The sequence below is a fragment of the Chrysoperla carnea genome, chromosome 4 (assembly GCF_905475395.1).
Source record: "Chrysoperla carnea chromosome 4, inChrCarn1.1, whole genome shotgun sequence".
NCBI lineage: Eukaryota > Metazoa > Arthropoda > Insecta > Neuroptera > Chrysopidae > Chrysoperla > Chrysoperla carnea.
The window spans coordinates 56,847,299-56,873,024 of record NC_058340.1 but is presented as its reverse complement, the minus strand read 5'-3'; the positions used below and the strand labels follow the sequence as shown (position 1 = coordinate 56,873,024).

At 27.9% G+C, this 25,726-nt stretch overlaps 1 protein-coding gene across 1 annotated transcript in view; it reads left to right on the top strand.

The window, feature by feature from the left end:
- LOC123298815 (hemicentin-1-like) overlaps positions 1-25,726 on the top strand; it is an 807,179-nt gene that overhangs the window by 768,009 nt on the left and 13,444 nt on the right. Inside the window, exons 3-4 of the mRNA XM_044880912.1 lie at positions 4,747-4,957; positions 22,591-22,890. Of these exons, the coding sequence (XP_044736847.1) occupies positions 4,747-4,957; positions 22,591-22,890 (511 nt within the window). The remainder of the gene's footprint in view (positions 1-4,746; positions 4,958-22,590; positions 22,891-25,726) is intronic.

The window sequence follows — 25,726 nt, the reverse complement described above, 5'->3', positions numbered from 1 at the left end:
ATAAACAGATAATTTTTTCAAAGTTGAAAAGGAAAGTATATAATTGAGCTTTTCAATTATATAAAGTGTATAATTGAGCTTTTCAATTTTTTCATTCCTTACATTTGTATTATTATCTTTCTCTGTGTTTTCAAACTGTTAAAATCTACAAGATCTGAAGGTAGCTTAAATAATTCTTGAAAATATAGAAAGTATTAGCGAAAGAAATCGTAAAGAATTCGGGTGCATGAAGTAGAAAAAGAAGAGTGTTTCGAGACATTACAGTTAATAAAAGCCGCTATTTGGGAAAAATATGTTTGAGGACTGAGATTTGTTTTTACTATAACACATCTTAAAGCTGGGCCAGATTTTTTGTAATCATTGTTTTTTTAATTAACTCTACTATCTTCTTGAAAGCGAATTTCGTAACTAACCAAATCTAAAACTATATCTTAAAGTCTATACGTTTTTGTGTATCTTGATCTTGAAAACAAAAGATTCATTTGAGCAAAAGAATACGTAATATCGTTTTAAAGGTCACTTTTGTGTTGAGCAACTTAATTTAAAGTAAAGACAGATTCAATTCTTTTGTTTTAATTTTCGTTCAACTAAAGTTAAAGTATTTCAAGACGTATATACGCCAATATACGTGTCAAATTGAAATAAACATCAAAAATTTAAAATTGTATCTATCAATTAATCCCATTTATACATCTCTTGTAAAAATTTCATATCGATTCTCAGTTCGATTTGTCAAAAATTAATAATCAAAGTCTGTGCTTTTACAAAAAAAAAAAAAAGTGCTTTTAAAATAAACTCGAGATATCTTAAATCATAAGATTGCAATTTTACGATACTTTAAAAGACACATTACCAAAATTGGCATACTATAGTACAAAAGTATTTTGATATTATTATTATTATTATTATTATCTTTATATTCTTTTAAAGTTATATATATATTTTATATTGACTGTTTGTGTTGTGGTTCTAATAGCCAATTTCATGGATAAAATAATATTTTACATTTGTTTATCCTGACTGTAAAGTCAAATGAAATTATTTATTAACATTTGTATAACACAGGTACTTACTTTGCATATGCATTGAAAATAAATATCGACTTTGAGAAGACGTTTGATACTATTTGGCGCAAAAAAAAAAATTTTTTTAATGAATAATTGAAGGCTGGAAGGACTGCCACTTTTAATATCGGATTTTCTATCTAAACGTACGTTTACTACCACAATTCAAAATCATGCATCAAAGGTATTCCCACTACAAAATGGCATTCTACAGGGATAGTTATTGAATTCAATATTATTCAATATCGCAATAAATGATATAGCCGAACAAATCAACATCAATATCTAGAGGACCTAGCACTGTACTAAGCAATGAAACAATTACTTTTATGTCCTTTAGCAAGAAACATTCTCATACCCTCTTTTAAATTAAATTAATATTAATAACCTCAGTTTAAAATTACATAACTCTTTCCTGAAAAAATCAACACACCACAAATATCTCCTTCCTTCCTTCTTAAGCACCTTCCTCGTTAAAAATTATAATTTCTTATACCATATCTCGCAACTATAATCAAGCTGCTTAAAAACAACAAATGTTTTTAAAAATATCATACAAAAATTATGGCTCGGGTCAAAAAAGATTAAAAATAATTTCATTACACAACCGCGTGTGAAATAAAATCGATTACGGCTGCATGATTTAAAGTTGGGAAAAACCATCAATATTAAAACCACTGACTACATTCCAAAATAATTGTCTAAGATTAATTATTGGTACATATTGTGATCTTTCGCTTTGTATTGTAGCCTCAAATTTTTATTAAAATAAAATAACAGGAATTGACAAATGACATATTTTTCTTAACATGAAATTCTCTGGAAAAATAATTTAAATTGCATATATCTCCAAAACTAAGCATTTTTAGAAATAAAACTCTATTTTTTGAAAAAAATCAAACGTTTCTCTATCAATCCAATACAAAAAAAGTTACCACCCTCAGGCTTTCCAGACAATAATATTATTACGAATTTTTATCCAAACCTATAAGTGATATAATGTTTTAGAAGCTTCCTTATTTGTAACGACGAAGTAGCGCGGAGATTTTTATAATTTAAATACCTAAACACTAAAAAAGTAACATGGAACTAAAAAAGTAGATGTAACATTCATTACAACGAAGGTCTATACCCTCGGTAGTAAAAGGTAACAATCAAAATAAAACTACCTCTAACACGCACAAATGTAATAACATTAAACTAATTTTACTTTTATGTGTACAGTTTATAAAGGATTTACCTACAACAACTATTGTACGATATGTGTGCACAAAACCTAAAATTTACTTCACATTCAAATTGAAAGAGTTTTATTTATTTAGAAACCTATTATTTACCTGGAAAATATATGTTGTTTTAGGATTTATTGTTCTAACTGTGTGAAACTCCGTGGTACCATCGTGGTACAAGCAAGTTTTTTTGTTGATTTAAAAGTATGGAAAGGACCCCGCAATATTTGATAGGAAAAAGACTTTCAGTGAAACTTTTTCAAAGCATCCCCATAATCTCCTTCAGCAATTTATGCGACATTTATCAATCTTCTTCAGTTTTGTATTGGTATAAATGCTAATTTAAAAGTATTTAATCCTTGCACATCTCGCATTTAGCTTGATTATTATTCGTATTATATTGAGTAGGCTAGAATTATTGTTTGGAAACTAAGAAAATACCTTAAAAGAGATGGCGAAAAGCATACTCAATTTACAAAACTGGTGTTTTAAAATATGTTATGTACCACAAAATACATCTTGGTTTTTATTTACAATTTAATTTATTTCGATTTACAAGGTTTGCCATTGAATACAACTGAATGGGCAAAGGGCAAAAAGCGAATTGCTTAAGAAAAAACAAATTGATTTTAGTAGCAAGTTGAATCAGTTTTTTTAATAGGATTTATGGAATCAGGCTAGATAAGGCAATAGTAAACAGGTTGGTCCAAGTTATGACAGCAGAAATTCTGCAAATGGAAGATAACATTAAATTAATGACAATTTCACACATATAGTTAGAAAAGCGTCGTTTCTTAGATATGGAATGTTGAAATTTTGGAAGAAAAGGAATATTTTTGTTAAACTTAACGAAAATTCTGATAAGAAAAATTGTACACAATTAGCTAAGGTTTCTTCATAATTTAAGGCTTGTGATGATTCAAATTACGGTCGCAAGAACGGAATTCTAAGCGCACGTTTCAGCAGGAAATGCTGAAAATATCAAATCCGTCAAATTTTAATTTTTCTAAGCAGCGTTTTTGTCAATATTCTTTTTTTTTTTTAATTCCGATGTTCTTCCGAGCTATCAGTGTATTGAGAAATTTTCATACGAAGAAGCACACAATTTGTGTTTGAAAAAATCATAATTTTTATGCAATAACAAAAAGTTTCTTAGATATCTAATATTTCGAAATAAAAATTTAATTAAAATTTATCATCCATAAAATTAAAAATTAAATATGTTTAAATTGCAATTTTAATAAAATTCAAATTTTCTGTTAAAAACAAAAATTAATGTATTCAGTAAAAGTATTTTAATAAAATGTATATGAAAAGAATTTACTGTACATACCAATTAAAAAACAAAATAGAAACCTGAAAACATAAGCATTATCATTATCAATAGACTACCTGATTGATAAAACACCCCAAAGGACATAGTTTAGCTCATAATCAATGAAATCAATCCAATCTACATTTGATTTTGTCATTATTATCCCATTTATGTTACATTTTATTGAACACCGATAAATAAGTATCATCTAACATTTTTTTTTTTTAAATTATTTATTTAAAGTCGATTTTTAACAGCGAGGTCATTAACGACTACTAATTACAAAAAAAATTAATTTGCTAAATTTTATCTAATAAATTCTCACCATCTAACATTATTATTACATCTTAAAACTCATTATTCATACAATTTTTAATATTTTATTTTTAAAACCCTTGTCCTTTTGTATTTCGATGAGTATTTGATACATTTCTTTTCAATTTTGTATTTGGCAACGTTTTAAATTACACTACAAACTTACATTTTCGCACTTCTCATTTCCTAAGGAAACAGTTTAGCAAAAGTTCTATTTGGATAAGGCAACTATTAAAAGTAGTATATATTTTTAAAGAATTTTACCACTTTTAACACCGATTTAGAAATTGCCCTAGAAGAAAACAAATGAAAATCTAATAGTTTTGTCAAATCCGTCTATCTACTTGTTCAATTTTGATAAAGTTTAAAGATAAATTTTTGTTGACTTCGAGTTGAGACATAGTTATTGAAATAAAGTTGTTATCGTTTAATATTTTTGAAAAAAAATGAAATAATAAGAATTCAAATAATAAGCTACTTACTTCATAATTATCTTCGATAAAACTTATTTCGAATGTAGATTTTAAATGAAGACGGGAATTATTAACAAAATAAGAAATTATTATTTTTTTGCGTTCAATTATCTATCGATCACATTAGTTATCGTTGTACAAAGCTTTGAAGGAAGACTTTATGAACCTAATTTTCTAAAACATATAAAAAATTAAGGGCCCCACATTCTATAGATTATTATTATTGCTGTTGCATTTGTTTTGATACTGATTATATGTACAATGTCCTGTATGAGATAGGAGATATACATAAAAAAACTAAAAATAAAATAAAATATATAATATATTCATGGTAGTTTTTATTGTTACAGGTTTCATGGATGCGTAAACGAGATCTGCATATATTAACATCAAGTATAATCACATATACCGGTGATGCTAGATTTAGTGTTAAACATCCAATGGACACAGACGATTGGGATTTAAAAATTGATTTTGTACAGAAACGTGATGCTGGTGTATATGAATGTCAAGTGAATACAGAACCAAAAATTAGTTTACCGATTGTGCTCACTGTTGAAGGTACATATCATATTCTTTTTATTCAATAAGTGGTAACCGAATTGTGATTTTAGTCAAATTATGATTCAACTATCCAGATCCTAATTTTTTCTAAAAAATAGGCCAAAAAACCAATCCAATCCGTAATAACTCAACCCATGTTAACGCAACCTAACTCAATATGATAAATTTAATTAATACGGATTGAGGAAAGGTTGGAATGTTATTGGTACCTTGTGGATAGTCGGATTACAAAGTGATTGAAATTACAACGTGGCTATTACATAAACATTTTATTTTATTTTATTTCGATTGTTTTTATCATTGTCTATATGGCTTTGTTTACCAAAACTTTTTTTATTCTATGATTTCTATGCTTCTCTATCTCGATATAAATGTTTAATTAATTCATTGAAATTCATTAAAATTCATTGCTCTTTTTTTTTTAAATAACTTTTGTTTGTCCATTTGCAAGTCCTTCAAAATTAAATTTTGTTGGTAAAATGATATGGTTTTATTTTTCTACTGCCTTTTACCCGCGGCTACGCTCGCGTTTTGTCCTAAATTCCTCTTTAGAATGATCCAAAAATGAATAATATTATAGGGTGATTCTGTATACTATATTATATGTTCTTTCATGCGGTGCAAATATATTAAGTTTAAAGATGTCCATAAAGTGTTCTCCTTTACCCTGTCAAAACAATAAATATAATTTTTTTTATATATATCTTTATAGATTATAGCTCAGGTGTTATACCGATGTTTGAGCTATATTATTTTTAAGTGTCATTCAAATCCATTCAGTAGTTTTAACGTGAAAGCTTAACAAACACACAAACGAAAAAACAAACGAACATCCTTACTTTCACATTTGTAATATATAGGGTTGTAGTTTGTAGTCTCTTCAACAATTGCAATAACACTATTTTTTGTATTCTTCATATTACGGCTGTATTCAACAACAAAAATTGCAATAACACTATTTTTTGTATTCTTCATGTTACGGCTGTATTCAACAACACACAAGTGTATGAACGAAAAATAATGGTAGATGAATTGTTCGAAAACTCTGGTTTCCTAGTATACCACATCTCTAGCAGTTTTTTGAATTAACACAAACTACGTATACTAGAGAGCGACTTGTTCTAGGAGAAGCTCGTCAAATAATAATGAAGAGAGTCCAATCAAATTTCAAATTGACAACATTTCGTATTCATTAACACTTCAAGGAAACAGCATAAATAAACAAAAAACATAACTACTTTTATTATGACAAATTTCGTTAGCAAATTTTTTGCACTTATTGCAAATTTTCCGATTGTGTTAATGAGTTAAAAACGTCTCTCTTTGAGAAAAACTGAACATTTTAACACCTATTTGCTTCTCAAACATGTCATTTTGGTATATATGGTGGAAGCGCAAATAAACTCATAGATCTAAGTATGTTGCATATAATAAATAACTTAATTGCGTTTCCACCATAAAACATTTCAATTCTCTACATATTATAAATGCCAAAGTAAGCATGTTTGTTTGTTTGTCTGTTTTTTTGGTACGCTTTCACGCTTAAATTAGCAAAGGGTTTTTAATGAAACTGTACAACAATATAGCTCGTACTTCAGAAAAGCACATGAAATATAATTTATAAAGCTATATTAATAAAAATTTAAAAATTAATTTAATTTGACATTACCATAAATTACAGATTTCTCTAAAAGTAGTCTTTTGACATTACAGATTTCTGTAAAATAAATGAAATATTTTACGGCCATATTTTCTGATATACTCAATGAATAATTATGTCTATTATACATTTAAAAAAATATAAAACCCTACATATATTTTACCTGTGTAAAACAATCCTTACCATTATTTTGAGTGTTATAGAAAGGGGATAAGCGAAAGCAATCTTTATCAATCTTTACTTTTAAACCCAGCGAAGCGGGTGGATATCATTTTAGTCATCTATATTTACTCAATTTTATTAATACCTACATCATTAACAATAATGTTAAATATAAAAAAGGAAAAATAGAAACAGTTTTTTATTTTTTTATTTATGAAGACTATAAACGTTTCATTACTGAAATAATCCTGGACAATATAGGAGTGTATTTGATTCTAAACAAATGTCCAATACATAGTATAAAACAAAGTCGCTTCCCGCTGGGTGTACCTGTGTATGCTTAGATCTTTAAAACTATACAACGAATTTCGATGCAGTTTTTTAAATGCATAGACTAATTCAAGAGGACGGCATAATATGTGTAATACATGCATAATTTAGTAGAAAAAAATTGGTAATGTAGAGGTTTCTAATTTGATGTCGTAAATAAACACCTTTTTGGATATAAAGATTCCTTATTGTATTAAGAAGTATCAGCATTGCTTCCGTGCGAAGCCGGGGTGGGCTAGTATTAAATAAGCTGATAATTGGTTTCTTATCGGCGAATAATTTAAGTGCACGTCCCTCATTCAACGAAGGAGGTACATGTTAAACATAGCTGTAAATTTTTTATCTGCTTAAATATACATATATATATATTTTTTCATTTTCATAATTAAGATATTATTCTTCTTGTATCCATACAATAGAGTGGGTGTATAAAAAAATTATAATTTATGCACATAATTTTTTATTCTTTTAATGGGCATTTTAAGAAATAAAATAAGGCACATTATTATATTGTTCATTTAAATGATATATGCATATTTGTTTATATTATCTTGAAGTTAATAAAGTATTTCTTATTTCTTTTTTTTTCTCTTCTATTATTTTTTTTCACTCCAAAAGAGGAGCAAATGTGCGAAATATATATAAAAGCGCTGTAAATAATTCCACAACAGTTTATTTTTATTATTATTTTTAGAGATTTTGTTATTTTCATAAAATGCAATTGGAACAAGTTTGAAATTGATGGATAAGCCATTCTTTATTATTTTTTTTCATGTTTCCATTTGTTACTCCATGATGTTCCTGTTAGAATAACAAAAAAAAAAAACTCATTGCGTGAATATATTATCAATTTTAAATTCGACCGCACAAACTAAAATGTACCTACAAATAAGAATTTAAAGCTTTAGAAGCTGGTAATTATTTTTACCTATAAATGGATAAACTAAGTAAAAAATTCAATGAGTTGAAAAAATTTGCATTCGTATCTGGAACTCGAATAGCCTAATTCGTAAGGCGCTTGACATGAATCCAAGAAGTCCGGGTTCGAGTGTATTTTTTTCAATTCTCTTTAATTTTTACTTAAATTTTACAAAAAAAAATTTTACGTAGAATTAAGACGAAATGAGAAAAAAATGAAAACGAATCGAAACAATACAAAACTTTCAATTACTGGAAACTTAACAGCCGATACAATGCAAGAGAGACTCGTTTTATTTTTGTCTGCCTATTTGACGATTGATAAGGTTAAGTTATAAAGAAACGTGAGGTATTAGCTGTGGCTCTACTTTCAAATTTACGGAATCGAAATTTTTCGAAGTTTTATTTTGTCTTCTGAATGTGTTTATATAGAACTAAAATTTGTATTGTAAAATGCTACGTTTGGCTGGTTTTATTATATGCATGCAAAACATGGACAGTATCAACTGCTATTAAAAAATTATAAGCTGCCACAGAAGTGTGTTTTCCACGTCGTTCCCAGCGGATAACATGGACCAATATCAATAATCACGCAAATTTTGCTTCATAATGGCCTTGATATACTAATTCTCATTTGAATATTCAGGTATTCAATGGAAGGCACCATAAATAGTCCAGCCCTGTTTTAAAACTCTATCTCACATATCAGAAATTGAGTTTTTTATTTGAATTTAAGGGAGAAAGAAGGTTCATAAAACCATAAAAATTCGTCAAATTGAGTTAGGAGGGAGAGGTTCCCCCTTGAAGCAGGGGGTAGCAGCCTTCAACAAAACGGAGGGGGGGGTTTATTACAACAAAAATAAATAAGAGGAAAAACTCTATCAGTGTTTTATAAAATAATTAGTGATTTTTAGGGAGATCGTCGCTTTCCGATTGAACGGGTTCTTATGGTTTTATGATGTACTTACTTTCCCCGAAAATACTTTTTGTGAGAGGTCAGGTATTTTCTTTTAAATGACATGATCGAATTAATTACTTGAGCCATGGAACTTGAGAATATCACAATAACTTGTTTAATGTGTCAGGATTATGGTAAATTTCACCAAGTTGGCAAATTTTTGCTTTGCGCACCTTACAATAGTGTGTTATTTTCAAAAAATAAAATAATAAACTAAAAAATGAAAGTGTACACTACAACACTACAGTTGGTTGTTATTGTTATTATTATTATTATTATGTGTAAGATGAAAAACATGATTGATGACGTGTACACAATCTTGAAATATTAAATTTTCTTTTTTTGACGTGGAAAAATAAATTATAAATATTAACAATGAATTTTTATCTGCATGTTTCTTGTTATGATTCAATTTGAAAAAAAAAAAAAAAAAAAATCGTGAAAAAATATAGATTTAATCATCTTACATACGTACGAATTACTTATAGCTAGCATATTCCGCCTTAGTATAAATGAAAAATTCAAGTCAATAGAAATAGACATGTCTTTGATGATCTTAACATAAACACATTCGATTTGACTGAGAGTTTACCCCAAAAATTTCCAACAAATTTTTTAATTTTATTTTAGAATTTTTTCTGAGAAAAGCCCAGTTAGAGTCTATCCGGGCGTTTTAAGGTAGTACGAGCGCCAATGCAAGTCCAGGCGATTTCGATATTATGAATATTACTACAGATATCGAAAAATTTTATTCTTTCATTTTCGTCTTAAATTGTCAAGTTATAACATTAGTCATCATCAAAATCATCAAAACGGGTGTATAATTTATTAATATTTAGATTAAGCTGCTTTTCTGGTAAGGAATTTGGGGCCATTGAAAAAAATATTTTCGAGTATTACGCAGGTAGCGCAAATTGTTTTTTCTTGTGAAATTTAGTTGCAAACAAGGGATCCAAATAAGATACTAAAAAAACATCTTTACATCGCTTTTGGCGATTTTGTAGTTTTTGGTTTTTGTAAGATTTGACAGGCATATTTTCATGCATTAATTAAACAAAAAGAAAGAATTGCAGAGATTAAATGACTTGCTTGTCTCTCGAACATCTATCGCCTGTCTCTCTAAAATTTAATGTTGTAACCTAATTTGCACCCTCACAGGTAAACAGTGATGTTAAGAAAAAAATGTTTTAAAAAAAAGTTGTTTATTTTTACAAAAATTAATTTTTATGAGCTCAAACTTACTTTTAATTTCAGCTTGAAATCTATTAGTTAAATGATTTCATAAAACCCTATACCAAAATTTTGTTCGTAGCATCAATGTTTTTATTACCTGAAACAAACTAAGAAATTTAAGCTGATTCTGGACCTATTACCGAAATTTTACTCCTTGTGTAAATCAAAGGATGTGTGTGAAAAAATAAGATATTTTTAACCAACTTCAAACAAAAAAGGAGGAGGTTATCAATTCGACTGTATTTTTTTATGTGTGTTACCTCAGAACTTTCGACTGGGTGACCCGATTTAGATGATTCTTTATTTATTTGAAAGCTGGTGCTTCTTGTGTGGTCCCATTTTGGTCTAGTTCTGACAACGGCATCCATAAGAAAACCATAAAAGTCTTAAATTTGCATAAAGTATGCACGACAAGAGGACGAATAACTCAATATCACGCCAACCGATTTCGATGTTTCTTTTAGTAACAAATTAGTGAGTGTACTTCGGATTCACTAAAAATCATAAAATAAAATAAAAACTTTAAAACAAAAAGAAAACCGACATCATAAGAAAAACTTTTCCAAAACAAATTAATATGCACTAAAAAGTAAAAAAATAACGATAATATAATGCAGTTAAAATTATTAATATTTTTGGAGTCGGTGTTAGCCAAGCTAATGTAGCAAACTGTTCTGTCAGAGTTGTTTCCTTGACTGACACCGACTCCAAAAATAACAATAAATTCAACTACATTATATTATCGTTATTTTTTTACTGTTTAGTGCATATTAATTTGTTTTGGAAAAGTTTTTCTTTTGGAGTAGGTTTTCTTTTTGTTAAAAGTTTTTTAGCAATAAAAGAACATCGTATGAAAAATACCATACTTAAGTATTGTCGTACCTAAAGTACCTTAAGCACCAAAGGTAAGTAAATCATCATCAATAAATAAAAAAAAAAAACCTTTTCATTCTTTGTCATAATAATAAAAAATACGACAATGTAACTGTATATTATGGTACACTATAGTTGTGTGTATGTATGTGGTCGTAATGTACATGTTTTACGGATGTTGTGTGAATGTTTTTGTTATAAAATTGTAAAATGTACAATTTGTTAAAAAACAAACAAGAAATATTTAATAAAATATGAACCTACTTATTAAAGAAAATAGCAGACACACTTTATAATAATACGCTAAAAATGGTAGCAGGTTGGATGTTTTAAAATACTTTAAAAGACGTTTGTTTGGCGTAATTTATGTAGTTCTGCTATGGTAAAGATCAAAAGTATGCAAATTTAAAAATTGTATAAATAAGACTAAACAAAAAACTTTTTTGTTTAATTTTTAGTTAAATATTGTCTCAAATACTAATAAATAGGAGAAGGCAGCTTACAATAGGTTAGCTAAGCTAGCGCTAAGATAAAAAAATAACTGTAAAATTCGTATTATATGATAGGTTTATTTACTTTGAACAGGCTTTACCACATTTTATGTCAAGTATTTATTTATATAAGGAGGTATGAGCACCAGGGGAATTTTGGATAAAAGACTTGATTTTATTTAAATATGAAACTGGACTAAATCTAAATCAATTCTGAAAATATAAGGGAGGTTGTCCGATTATTTAAATAAATAATTGATTTCAAAAGTAGACATACTTACCATTGATCGTATGGGTAGATGGATGATATTTTTTCATAGATTTCTCCAAAACTAGTAATAACCTTTTTTTTAGATTTATTAAATTTCCTATCTTTTTAGTCTATTTTTATTTTTAATCTTAACAAAAAAGTTCAAGGGTGGTCGCTGCTTTTGTAGCTAAGAAGGCAAATTATTTATTGCCAGTTATGTCACTAACATTAACATTTTTCATATATTTATTGAATTTTTATCATTACACTATGCATACTCCTTATTTATTAATTTTGTACCCGGTGGTTGCAACGTTATAACTTCCTAAATATTAATTTTAGAAAAAAAAGTATGGCGTGATTGTTTTAGGAAATTTGTAGATTTAAAAGTTAAGGCAATATCATTTTCTTGTTTAAACAAATATTAGAAAAGATATCGGTCAAATAGTCAATAAGTAAAACGTCATAGTCGTATAAGTCATAAACGATTTGTGATACAACAAAATATATTTCACAAAAAAGGTAGGCAATTTAATTATATACAATAAAGGTTATTACCATTTTTGGTCTTAAGTACACATTTATGGAGAAAACGGTTTTCCCTAAAATGGAGGCACTTCCCCCGCCTATTTTTGTAAGGATTTTGTGCATTTACAATTAGTACGTGATACTGAACTTATTTAAATAAGAAAACAACTCCTGTAATTTAGCGCATTATGTACAAGAGTAACTAGCTTCTATATAACTTGTAGTATATCGGGTAATACACCTTATAGGTATATTATTGTTTATTTAAAATAAAGTCATATTTTGTTCAAAACACACTTTAACATTTTCCAAAAATACCAACATTTAAACAAATAATAAGTACCTTGGCATCATATTAAAACCACTTACCTTATTATTGTTTTCAACATATCATCAAAATTAATTTTAAATAATGAATATTATTAGACATAACAATAATATCATTTATTTATTTATTCATTTAGACTCTCATTCATTATATCATTGTATGTGGTGTACCTATATTCTACTCATCTTTAAAATTAATTATAATTTATACCGAGATGAGAGAAGCCAAGTATACAGCGAGACAAAACAATAATACTTGAATATTATAAATAATAAAATGTTTATATATATTATTATTATTATTTATAAAGGGTGAATACGTCAACATTATAAATTAAAAACAGAGTGTTTAAGATATTGAAGGTGGGTTGATATATAATTTCAAAAAGACAGTTTTTAAAAATTATTGGAACTATGTCCCTTATCGCACGCTATTTGTTTGCTGGTTGGGATTTAAAACCAAAAGAGCAGAAACAGACACCAAAACTGTCATCTAGGTTACCCAGGGAACTAAAACTTTTTCAATCGATTCAAGTAGCCATGAATTTTGAGAAAACGCAAAAATATTTTTATATCTGTCAATTTGTATTTTTTGTCAAAATTTTATTATATTTTATCATTTAAAAAAATTGAGCCGTGAAAGTTATCCAGAAGGGAATGAAAATGGAGATAATTTAAAGTAAGTACAATCTAATTTATTTGTTATGTTGTTCTCACATATCACTACTAAATCTGAAGTATGTCTTTTTTAAACTAATAATACAATTATTGCAGAAGTAAAAACTAAAAGTAGCTATCATCTTATTTCATCTAAAAAAGTATTTCTGCTATCTACTGAGCAGTAAAAAAAGATTTGGGCAACTAAAACAAATGAATACATATGCCAAACATGATATTTAAATAATTTTGAAAATTATCAAAAAAGGTGATTAAATGCTTGAAAATGTGTAAACATTGTTAGATTGTGACTATTTGTTAATCTTTCTTTCAGATGCAATCAAAAATTTGCATATGAATCTTATACTTAAACACATAGTTTAAAAGTGTTAAACACCGAAAGGGTTAAACTAAATTTTTCCTCATATTAGGTAAAATGAAGTTGAAATGAAATTTGGAAAAAAAAAATAGCTCACAAGAATACAGAAGTACAATACGTAATAAACTCTATTATTAATTATTGCTTGGAACAAGTTTCTTAATCTTCTATTGCTTCTGAAACTATCTCTGTAGAACTTGTATGAATTATCAGGCGAGGGTGTTGCGAGAAATAATGTGATATTTTCTTTTTTTTTTCAACTTATATTCTGAATTTATTAATTTGTTCAAAATGTCAAACTTTTATTTCAAAACGTTTAGATAATATATTAGTCAAGAAATTGAAATCATTGTTTTAACAAAATCTGCTCATTTCCGTCATTTTTACCTACTTGTATAAATGCTTCATAAAAGACGTACATACAATACCGGTGGACCACTAAATCTTTTTATAAAATAAGATTTGCTAATTCTTCATCCTACTAGTGCAAATTATACTGTTCCTGTCATCACTATTTAACAAAATCAATATACACTAATACCGCATTCCCAAAAATTATTGATATCAGTATTTTATTTATATTACCAAGAAAAAACGAGCACTCAGAAAGTTGTCACTTTCATATAAATCACTTACGTTTAAATGAGCTGAATAGTGGTGTTTGTAATTTAATGCTTTTTTACTTAAAAGATTCTCTTTCTGTTGTAAAATAATAAAACCGTAATACTATAAATAATCAATTTAATTTTCACAAAACCTTAACATATCTATCATATTTTACTAAAAAATTATGTTCTACAAATGAATAAATTATATCATATTTCATAACGGTATTCAGTTTATAATCTTATATTGTATTTGGAATGGTTTGATTTCAAACTACTTAATTGTATTGTATTCAAATTCAATTCAATATTGAACTCAAACATATAATTATAAACTTAAGAAAATCAACCAATTTTTTTTTTTTTGAAACTACTAAATGACTTTTTGAGCTAAATCAGAAAGTTGTATGCCAATATAAGCAAACATTTACCATATTTCTTACTGAATTCCTATAAAAATATATAACAGAAAAACCACATCTTCAATATTTTAAAGTCTCTGTGTAAAAGAAATAATATACATCATATATTTAATGGTGAGTACATATAATAATAATTATAAATAATTATTTTGACTCAATTTTCTGCTTTTATTATATAACAAAAACATTATACATATACATATAAATACTAACTACACTCTATACAACAAACTATTACTATATAAATATTATAATTATTCCTTTTATAAGAATCCTTTATTCTCTGATTCCAGACGCATTTCCCCTTGCCGCCACGCATCCCGGCCCCTCAACAAGCATTCCAATGCCAGGTAGTGCCCTTTTCTTTCATGTTCTCATAAACTTACTTATATTTTCAAGTATATATATGTACACACTTTATTAACATAATTATTTTCATTGTTATTATTCTATTTTAATTGTAATTGAATTTAGAAAGGTATGTATGTATAGATCTATCAAGGAGCAGACTGAATACAAAAAGGAATCTCATTAAATTAGAACGATTGCTTTAAATAATTTTCAATTGGTAAAATTATGTAGTTACACCTGAGTTATGAAGGTTTGACTATTAATTTTAAATAGCTGTTCATAAAATATTGCGAGTATATTATTAGTTGGATAAACATAAAATAGCCATTCTTAGGGAGTTCTCAATGACAGCTCCGATTTTGATGATTTTAAAAAATGATTCTTTTTGTATATTATTTAAAATCAGAAACATTTCAGATGGGGGAAATAATCTGGATGGGGAATAGGCAATGTCGCGATTGATATATCGACGCCCAGCCTGAATCGCTAATGATAGAAGTTTGTAATTTCGAGAAGATATCGATTTTACACTGTGATTGTCACATAGGAAAATTTTTTTCGAAATTCATCTCCTAAAAGGGTGTAATAAGGGATGAAAGTTTGTTCACTACTTAACCGATTTTAAAAGACCTATAGAATGCTACATTATCAGCAAGTATCGTTGGCTATATTTACTTTCAATAGAAAAAAAGGTTCCGATTCAGGCTGGGCCTCGATATATCAGTCGCGACATTGCCTATTCCCCCTCCAGATTATTTTCCCTCATCCGAAATGTTTATGGTTTTAAGTAATATACAAGAAGAATTATTTTGAAAAAGAAATAATCAAAATCGGAGCTGTCATTGAGGGCTCCCGACTAAAAACATTCATTGATGTGGCTGTATATACAGTGAGTGCAATTAAGTTGGCACCATATGGAAAACTTTTTAATTATTTGTTTTACGAAAAAAGCTATTCCTGATGAAAAATTCTGCATGACCTTGAACGCAATAACAAATAATCAGATATCGCTTTTTTCATTGGAATACGAGGTTTATCGAAATATGTAAATTTTACTCGTAAAATACCTTTATTTTTTACACTTTCGACAGTATTTACTGAGAAAAGTTAATCCTTATTGAAAACTACGGTCAGATTTTCAATATTATCCATCAACTATAACAAAACATACTGTGTTATTTTTAGAAACTCTTCTCTGTATAAGCATTGATAATCTAAGTGTTTAGATCGACGTATAACCTAAGATAAAAATTTTGTGTAGCATAAATTTGCCTACATGTCGATCTCTAGTCGTAAACCATCAATGCTTATACAGAGAAGAGTTGGTAAAAGTAACAAAATCTATAATTTCATGGTAGATGGTTAATTTTGGATAACTGACCTTAGTTTTCAATTAGAATCAACTTTTATTCATGAATATTTTCGATATTGCAAAACAAAAATAAAAGGAAAAATTTACAATTTCGACAAACCTCGTGTACGAATGCAAAAAATTGGTATCTGATTATTTCATACTGCGTTCTAGACTGTTCAGAACTTTTTTTTCATAAAAAAGTTTTCCGTATGCTGCCGATATAATTCGATACGCTGTATATTGTGCAGATACTATCTCATAAAATATAATTAAGTTTACATCAGTTTTTACTACATCCACAATTAACAGGTATGTAAAAATAAATCTATTATGTAGAAATAACACAGTCACTTTATGGTGAATATTTTTGTAAAATGAGAAGCGCATACAAGTTTTTTGAGAATGATACAGGGTGATTCAATAACATGTTAACATTTAAACAAAAACGTATTACCATTTAAATTAGAGAGGCATATTGTCCAAAAAAATGTTACGAGCTAAGGGGTAAAAACGTATATTTTATAGACATAATATAAATGTTATAATAATAAATACAATAATTTTACTTTAAGCCCCCGACCCGCAAAGAGAGGTGTTATAAGCTTAACGTGTCCGTATACCTGTGTATCTGTGGGCCTGTGTATGGCATTGTAGCTTCTAAGCGAATTAATGGCTATTTTTCATGTTTGCATACATGAGAATAACAAGAAATGGGGTGCTGATATTCAAATGACTGAGAAAATTTTCTCCACGTATACTGAAGAATACTCTCTATCAAATTACTATTTAAATAAAGAAAAAAATTAAAATAGGTCCATTCGTTTAGGAGCTACTACGATGCCGACTAGACCCGGATTTATGGCGGTGGTTTCTTTCAATTTTTAATTTGATATTATAAAAGAAACTTGAATTACTCTTCCACTAATTATGTTTTAAAACGGACGTTCCTACCATTTAAGTGGTAACATCTTTTTGGATCATGTGTTTTCCCTTTTTAAGTGGTATCCTTTTTTATTTATATAAAATGACTCTTATTTACCTGATAACAACATCGAACAACCGTGTATATGTTTAACTTAGATTCGAACCGCTGGATCCCAATCCGATCCGACGAAGTTGCATTATTTGCATCAAATCTAAAATGTGTGTGAACGTAAACCTTAAGTAGTGAAAAAATACTGAGAAAGTATTTTATTGAGAGAAGTTTATCGTTATGAGATATTTTAAGTACCCTCTCTCTAATGCTAGTAATATTTTTTGAACAGTGATCCAATAAACAAAGCGAGTTTTTTCCAAAAATTTGAACAAACTTTATATAATTAGAACCTTTAATAATAATTTGAATTTTTTTGAAAAGTGAATGTTCAAATTTTTGGGTTTTTGTTTTACAGAATTTTCAAAATCGCACACATTTCTGCACCATCTAGTATATCATATGGTATATATGAGTTTTATGAGTTCAGTTTGACATCTCTATTGGCGTGCCCATTAAATAAAAATTTGATAGTGTTCAAATAGTACAAACAGGGAAAAAAATTACATTTACGTAATTTTAATAAACATTTTATACCATGAAATTTAATATTTGATGAAACTACCTGCAATGCAATATAAAACGAACACACGAGCAAACCATGATGATAATAAGAATAAAGTGATAACAAAGGCATTATAGAAATGTTGTGTGATTACAAAGACTATACAAATAATAACATATGCAATTTAATATTATTTTGTTATAAACAAAAGCATGCGGTTACGTTATTAAAACGATACTCAATGCACTTTTTTATGGTAAAACCTATACTCAACAAAAAAACCAAAAATTACACTTTTTTTTAACCCAACTGTCAAGGAGCAGTTATGTTTTTCGTACGTATATTGTATGTATAATTCTAATTTCTACAATACCTCATATCTTCCAAAAGGGATCAATGGATTTCAACATTTGAGGTATCATTTAATTTTTCTCAAAAATTCAACTGTTCTAAGATAGGTGTTCGAAAAAACAAAACAAAATGGCGGATTTTTTGAGCGAAATAGTAATACGTTAATAAAAAACATTATAAAACCTATCGAGTAGGGTATCATAATAAAGAAAATTGAAAGGGTAATCCAAAAATATATATAAATTATAGGTTTAAATTTAATTAGAAATAATAAAAGGCTTTTAAAATTTTAATATAATATAACAAGAGGTTTTTTCGTGCTGGGATACTAAAAACTTACTTTTACCTCAAACAGTCGGGGCCCATCTAGACCGACTCAAATCTAGAGAAACTCAAATATTCCCAATAATGTATATATATATATATATATATATATATATATATATATATATATATATATATATATATATATATATATCACCTTATTCTTAGTCAGTGATGGCATAATTTGTTACGAAAAAGTTTAATGGTATCGAAAGATACTTCGGCAACGAATTTGTCATGTATTTTGCCGCTATACTATTTTCGTTTTATATTAATTCTCAAAACATTTTTAAACTTTATTCATGAATTAGCGTTAATTTTATAGAGCTACACATCTCTTAAATTTATATTAATTCAATAAAACCAAAATGAATATTAACTCATTATGCCAAAAATATTATATTTGTGGCTTTTACTCAAACGATTACCGTAGAACAAATGTACTAGAGTGTAAATTTGATATTTTTTAAATATTTGAAGCGAAAAATAATTTACAGTATTCAATAGTTATCATATAGAAAACATTTTATACCTGAAAATGACATTTTCAAACAATTATATGTCCGTGAATAGTAGTAGTATACAGGGTGAGCAAGTTATAACAGCAAAAATGCATCAGATGTTGTAGAACATAAAAATAATGGCAATTTCTTAGGATACCCATGACTGGGAATGATCCCTTTTCTAGATAGAGGATGTTGAAATTTTAGAATAAAGGATGTTATTGTAAATCTTGCAAAAACGGTTCCTTAAAAAATACAAAATTGGCGAACCATGGGGTATTGAATCTTGAATTGTACTTACGAAAAAAAATTTTTTTCGACATGATTTGGTGCCGGACCCATATATGTATCGCTCTAAACTCATACTGTCAAATTTTAAATTTTTCTGAGGCACCATGTGCAATATTATTTCCTTTCCAATCTTGGCTATACGGTATTCGCACCGTGTGTGAGTTTTATTGGAGGCGTTTCCATTGTAACGATACACTACTTTAATTATAGACTTGTATAGATGCATATATCATTAATTGTAAGGATTGCATTTATGACTTACATTGAAAATTTAATATTATTGTCTCACAAATTTAAATAAATAATTATGATAATTTACATTTGAAAAATAATATTTGTCCAATTTGATTTCTTATTTTTACAATTTTTAATGCATTAAGTTTAATTAATTCGTGTTTTACAATAATTTTAATTTGACATTTTCTATATAAGATTAACATGTAAAGAACTGCAAATTAGTCACAACAGCCTCTTTTATCGCCAAAATTTTTCACTGGAAGCGCTGGCATCGATTTTATTGTCCTTACCATGACTACGCACATAATGAATTGAGAAATTATCACGTTTAAAATTATCTACCATTCCTGTTGTTATAATTTGGACCACTATATATACCTATATATAAATACCGACAATGACCAATATTTTATGGTAAAAATACGATACATAGGACAGATACATTTAGTTGGTAACATATTCATTTCAGTGGAAAATATTTTCATTTTAGTTGTAGTAGATAGAAATTGTATCGTATGTTGATTAGTGTGCGCATTTTAATATTTTATTTCTATTACATAAGACACGTTAGCAGTGGTGTCAACCATAGCCGGTCCTCTTGCTTGCAATTTCGTATTTCATATTTTTTAGTACTTTTTATAAGGTGTTAAATAGTAACAATTTTGTAGTATTTGCGGTTAATAAGGGAGAGAAATTTTTTTGAAAAATATTAAACAGCCGTTAATAAAGACCGTATTAATATTTTATTAAAATGTGATTCATGGTACGAGATCATAATGCATCGCTTACTCGGATTGTAACTGATAGTGCTCTCTTCAACATGCAATTCTTACTTCACTTTAGGAAATTTAGGAGTCCACGTACTTTAAAAATTAAAAATCATACAAGTTTCTCTTGAAGGCAGCCTCTTTTTTGAGTAACAGCTTCATTAACTATGATTGTTCTTTACTCGTGGTTATTACACTAGTTTATTTATGTTCAAGTATAACAATGGAGAATATAGCTTTAAAATTGAAATCGTATCATTGATTCGTGAAATAGTACGTTGCTTGAAGCTAAGTAAGTGATTGGTCGTCTTTTCAAAATTTATCTGTTCAAAATTTTAGCTGTTTAGCTGAAAACTGAAATATGCATTATAAAATTCCAACGAGTAGAAATATAAAAAAAATAAACGACTAGTAATGTAGACTACCATTTGTTACAAGAAGGAATCTGACATAATTATTAAACTTAAACTAAATTACATTTATTTAGTTTCATCAACTTTTTCTAAACCACACCAGGTATAGTTAACTCTTTCTAGGAAAAATGTGTATACTTATTTCTAATCAACGTTTACTGATATTTTTAGTAAGAGTTGATTCTGCCTAAGAAAGGTCAACTCTTACTAACAATCAACTTTCCCTATAACATTTATATCCCAAATGTCTAGGGCCTGTGGATTTGAATATGCAACATTAATTAGTTTCATCAACTTTTTCTAAACCACACCAGGCAAATCAAACTCTTTCTAGAAAAAGTGTTTTTACTCATTTTTAATCAACGGTTCCCGATGTTTTTAGTAACAGTTGACTCTACCTAGGAAAGGTCAACTCTTACTAACAAACGACTTTCCCTATAACATTTATATCCCAAACAACTAGGGCCCTGTAGATTTGAATATACAACATTTACTTAAGGATGTATGAGCATGACAACAATGTTTGATTTAAAGGCTCAAAATTTTTTGTCGATTGACTTTTACTCAAAGAATATGTGGCTAAAATATCAGCTTAACCATGCAAATTTTCAAGAAAAAAGTCATTGAAAATCGATATAAAATACATTGCTCTTATGGAGAAATCTCAAAAAACGACTTATTTTGAAAGTTTTTGATAATTTTCACTTGGAACGAATTAAAACAAATAATAAAAACTTTTTAATAGAGAGTAAACATATTAGCAATGACATAGAAAAGAAAAAAACCAAGTGTCTCCGTCCATATAAGGGATTATAGCAGGATTGAGTTAAAATTATTTTTATCTTATTTTCAACTTTGATGATGAATTTTGTTATAACTTCCTGAATATAGACAAAAATTAAGAAGAAAGTTTTTCGATATCTGTATTGATTTCCGAAATATCGAAAGATGAATAATTAAAGAAAATTTGCAATTTTCGAAATTTTGAAAATTACGCCAGATCGAAAAATTTTGTTCTTTCTTTTAGTCTTATATAGTAAAGTTATAGCATAATGAACCATCAAAATTTAAGAAATATATTTTTTATTTTTTTACTCCCATAACCGTGCTTATACATCCTTAACAGACTGGCCAGTGTAAGCTTTTTACTACTCAATTATCATGACCTAATGCTCCTGTATCCTCAAATTAACAAAAACTTAATAATTAAATTCCCTAGAAGATAATAATAACTAGAACAATCGATAGATAGAACACAATCGATATAAAACATAGAAGAAATAATCGATGTTAAAAGTAATCGCTCACAAAATATCTAACTGGTTGTCATAGGCTTTTAGACCGCATTCAGAGAAAGTAGTAATTCGCATTCAGAGAAAGTTAATTTAAAAACTTTCTTTAATGATAGAAATATAATTTTTTCTTAATAAATAATAATCATAATTTTTTGTTAATAAAAATATTTTATTTGTTTAATTCAAAGAACGCAAACTAAATTAATTCGATCCAATTGAATCCAACCCACATTTTTGACATCGGTTATTTTTAATATAACGTATAGGTATAAAATACTGCTTGCTATTGATTGTAAAGTCGTAATATAAAATGAACAATTTTCCAAAAATAAAAAAAAAAGAATGAATAAGCAAATTAATTTGTAAAAATGAATAAATTTAAAATCTACTAAATATAAAATTTTGTTCAGCAGATGCTCAAGCCAATATATGGGGTTCACAAGAAGTATTCGTTAAAAAAGGCAGTACAATATCATTAACATGCTCAGTGAATGTACATTCTACACCACCATCATCAGTATTATGGTATCATGGACATTCGGTCGTTGACTTTGATTCGCCGCGTGGTGGTATTAGTTTAGAAACAGAAAAAACTGAAGCTGGTACAACGAGTAAATTGTTAGTTACAAAAGCTGCACTCACTGATTCTGGTAATTATACGTGTGTACCATCAAATGCACATGCAGCATCTGTATCGGTTCATGTTTTAAATGGTAAGTATTCTTTTTTGTTTATTAACTTACTTATCTTTGTTTTAAGTTTCATTCGTATAAGTATTTTAAAACAAACAAAACAACTTATGAAATTATCTCCAGTCGTTTTTGCCTCAACGCATCCACCTTTGTGTTCCATGCATGCAATTGTCATCTTACAAAATTTTTTAAATACTCACCTTCATATCTCGGGAGTGATTTCTTGAACTGTTTTCCTTATCATCTATCGACCATTGACATTCATATCGAACTTTCTCAATTTGTGGAAACCCTGTGCATTAAATGTCAAAAGAGAATAGCTAAGAGTTAATATTTGCGAAAGTAGGGATTTTTATAAAGAAAAATTTTTTATCGTAACCCTTGTAATAAAATAGTTTTCCATATGCAACCAACTTAAGTAGACATCCTGTATAACGGTATAAGTTTTAGAGCTTACACAGATTTTCGTGAATATCTTATCATCAATTTAAATAACAATGATCTTTAATTATAATCACTCTACTGGTACTCGACAGTATTAGCAGAAAAACGGCTTCTTTGACTGGGGACAGTATGTGATACAGAAAACTTTTTGCCATTTCAATGAATAATTGAGATAAATTAATTGTCAATTTAAATATTAAAAATTCGAAAATTCATGTGTCACGAATTCTCAAGCTATGAAAACTTTGTGCGCGTATCTACTATCTTTCTATTGATCGAACAGTTTTTTAATTTTTTCAAATAGATTAATGATATTTTCCTGAAAGCTTTATTTAATTGTATAATATAACCAAAGCCACATTTTGTTGATTATATTTTGATTTTCCCAGACTGTGCAAAACACATATCATGTCTATAGGCCTGAAGTGTCGAAATATATTTTGCCACCATGAACATTTTAAAGCACACTGATCTGACAATACGTTTTGTCTTAAGAGGCAGAATAAAAATATTTGAAAAAATATCACAATACTAAAAGTATAAGGACTATTAATTTGTAACAAATATTGATTATATTCAACGCCTTTACACAAAATATTTTGTTCGTTGTCATCATAGAAACATACAACAATTTGTCTTTAAACAAAACTTGTTTTTAGCTATCGATAAATTTTTGCAATATTTTATCATAACAACATTAATTTCAACTCACCTTTACTTACGGCTTAAGATGAGATAAAATTGATTTCATAATATGAGTCTGATAAATATAATAATCAAAGTTAAAGCATTTTTCTGTACACAAGTTCGATAGGGGTAAACGACCAAACAATTTCATACTTTACTTCATTTATTTTACGGCTATTAGGAAAGATTTAATAGTTCAGAAAGAAACGACAAAATATTATCATGCAAATACATAACAATTTTCTTTTTATGTATTAATTTTGGTACAATTTTTTAGCATACAGAAATACCATGCACTAAAAAAAGATGAATAATGAAGTAATTTCTATTCGAATATATTGGAAAATCATAAAAAAGTATAAATGATTTTCATATTACCAGTTTTCAATTTTATTATAATTTAACATTGATAACGGAGAGAGGCATTACGATAAAACTACACTATCACATATATTTCAAACTCAATTTCTATACTATAAAAAAGCAGTATTTAGATCGAAAAACTAGAAATTACATTTGTTACAGTAGATCAACTAAAAAAATTACACTTTAATTCAAATATTTATACCAATTCAAATATTTATGCGTACTGCACACTATATATATCCAAATATATGCCTTCCAGCGCGTAACGTTGCTACACACTATTATTTGATAGCTTTAGGAATAATTCTGTAATGACATTAATGTTTGTGGAATCTATGTAGGTATTACTATGTCAAAAAGAATCATTCTAAAAAAAATTATTTTCATTTAATCATCAAATTTTTCTATCAATTTCCACCAAGTACGTCTCATTTAACTCATAGTTTTTAACTCAAAATAAATACAAAATTTAAAAAAAATAAATATAATAATTACTTGTCTAAAATAAGACAATAAAGATTACTCCTTCACTTTCCAGATAAGTGGCTTACAAAGTCAGTTACTGAACCTATTGGAAACAATCTCCCATATGAATTCCAATGAGGCAACGTGTAGCTTGCGGCATTGAAGTATACTACAAATAGTCTTTCAATAGAGATAGAACACAAAGCTACAAAAAATATGTCTCCTAGCCTGTTGTACAGAGTTGTCCTCTAGCTACAATAAGCAATACTTGACAACAAATATCGAGCCACATTTCGCCCAGTGTTGCTTCCGTGGAATTGCGCCTTTAGACTTCTAATTCAAATTATCATTGAAGTAATATTATTATAGTAAATTGTCTAGAGTATAATACACTCAAACCAGTTGTTTCTATAAGGTTCGACGTTATTCCTAAGAAAGACGATTGTTCATTCCAAGCCACTGCCTCATGAACCATTTGAAGCTATTTTAGGCTAGTAAGATTTCTTTGACTTTAAATGAATTGATAATATCGTTTTCTGTCACTCTTTGTTTATTTTTTTGTTTTTGCTATTCATGATTAGCTCACCGGCTTCATTGATTCTTGGATACTTTCTATGCCCAATATCCATATCATTTTTATGTTTACATTTACGAAAGATTGTGGTACTTTGACGATTGTTTTATAAGCCTAGAGATTGTATCGCCACTTAGTTGTACGACAGTGGCAGACTGAAATCTTGTTTTTCAGAATGCCCACGTTTGCCCTTTTGCTTCAATTCATCGGTGTAGAAAACCGTACTTTTGTTTCATCGCAGATTACCGAACTATTAGTCTGATAGATTGAAAATAAAATTAAAAATATGATAAAAAATAATATTATTTAATAAATTTGAAA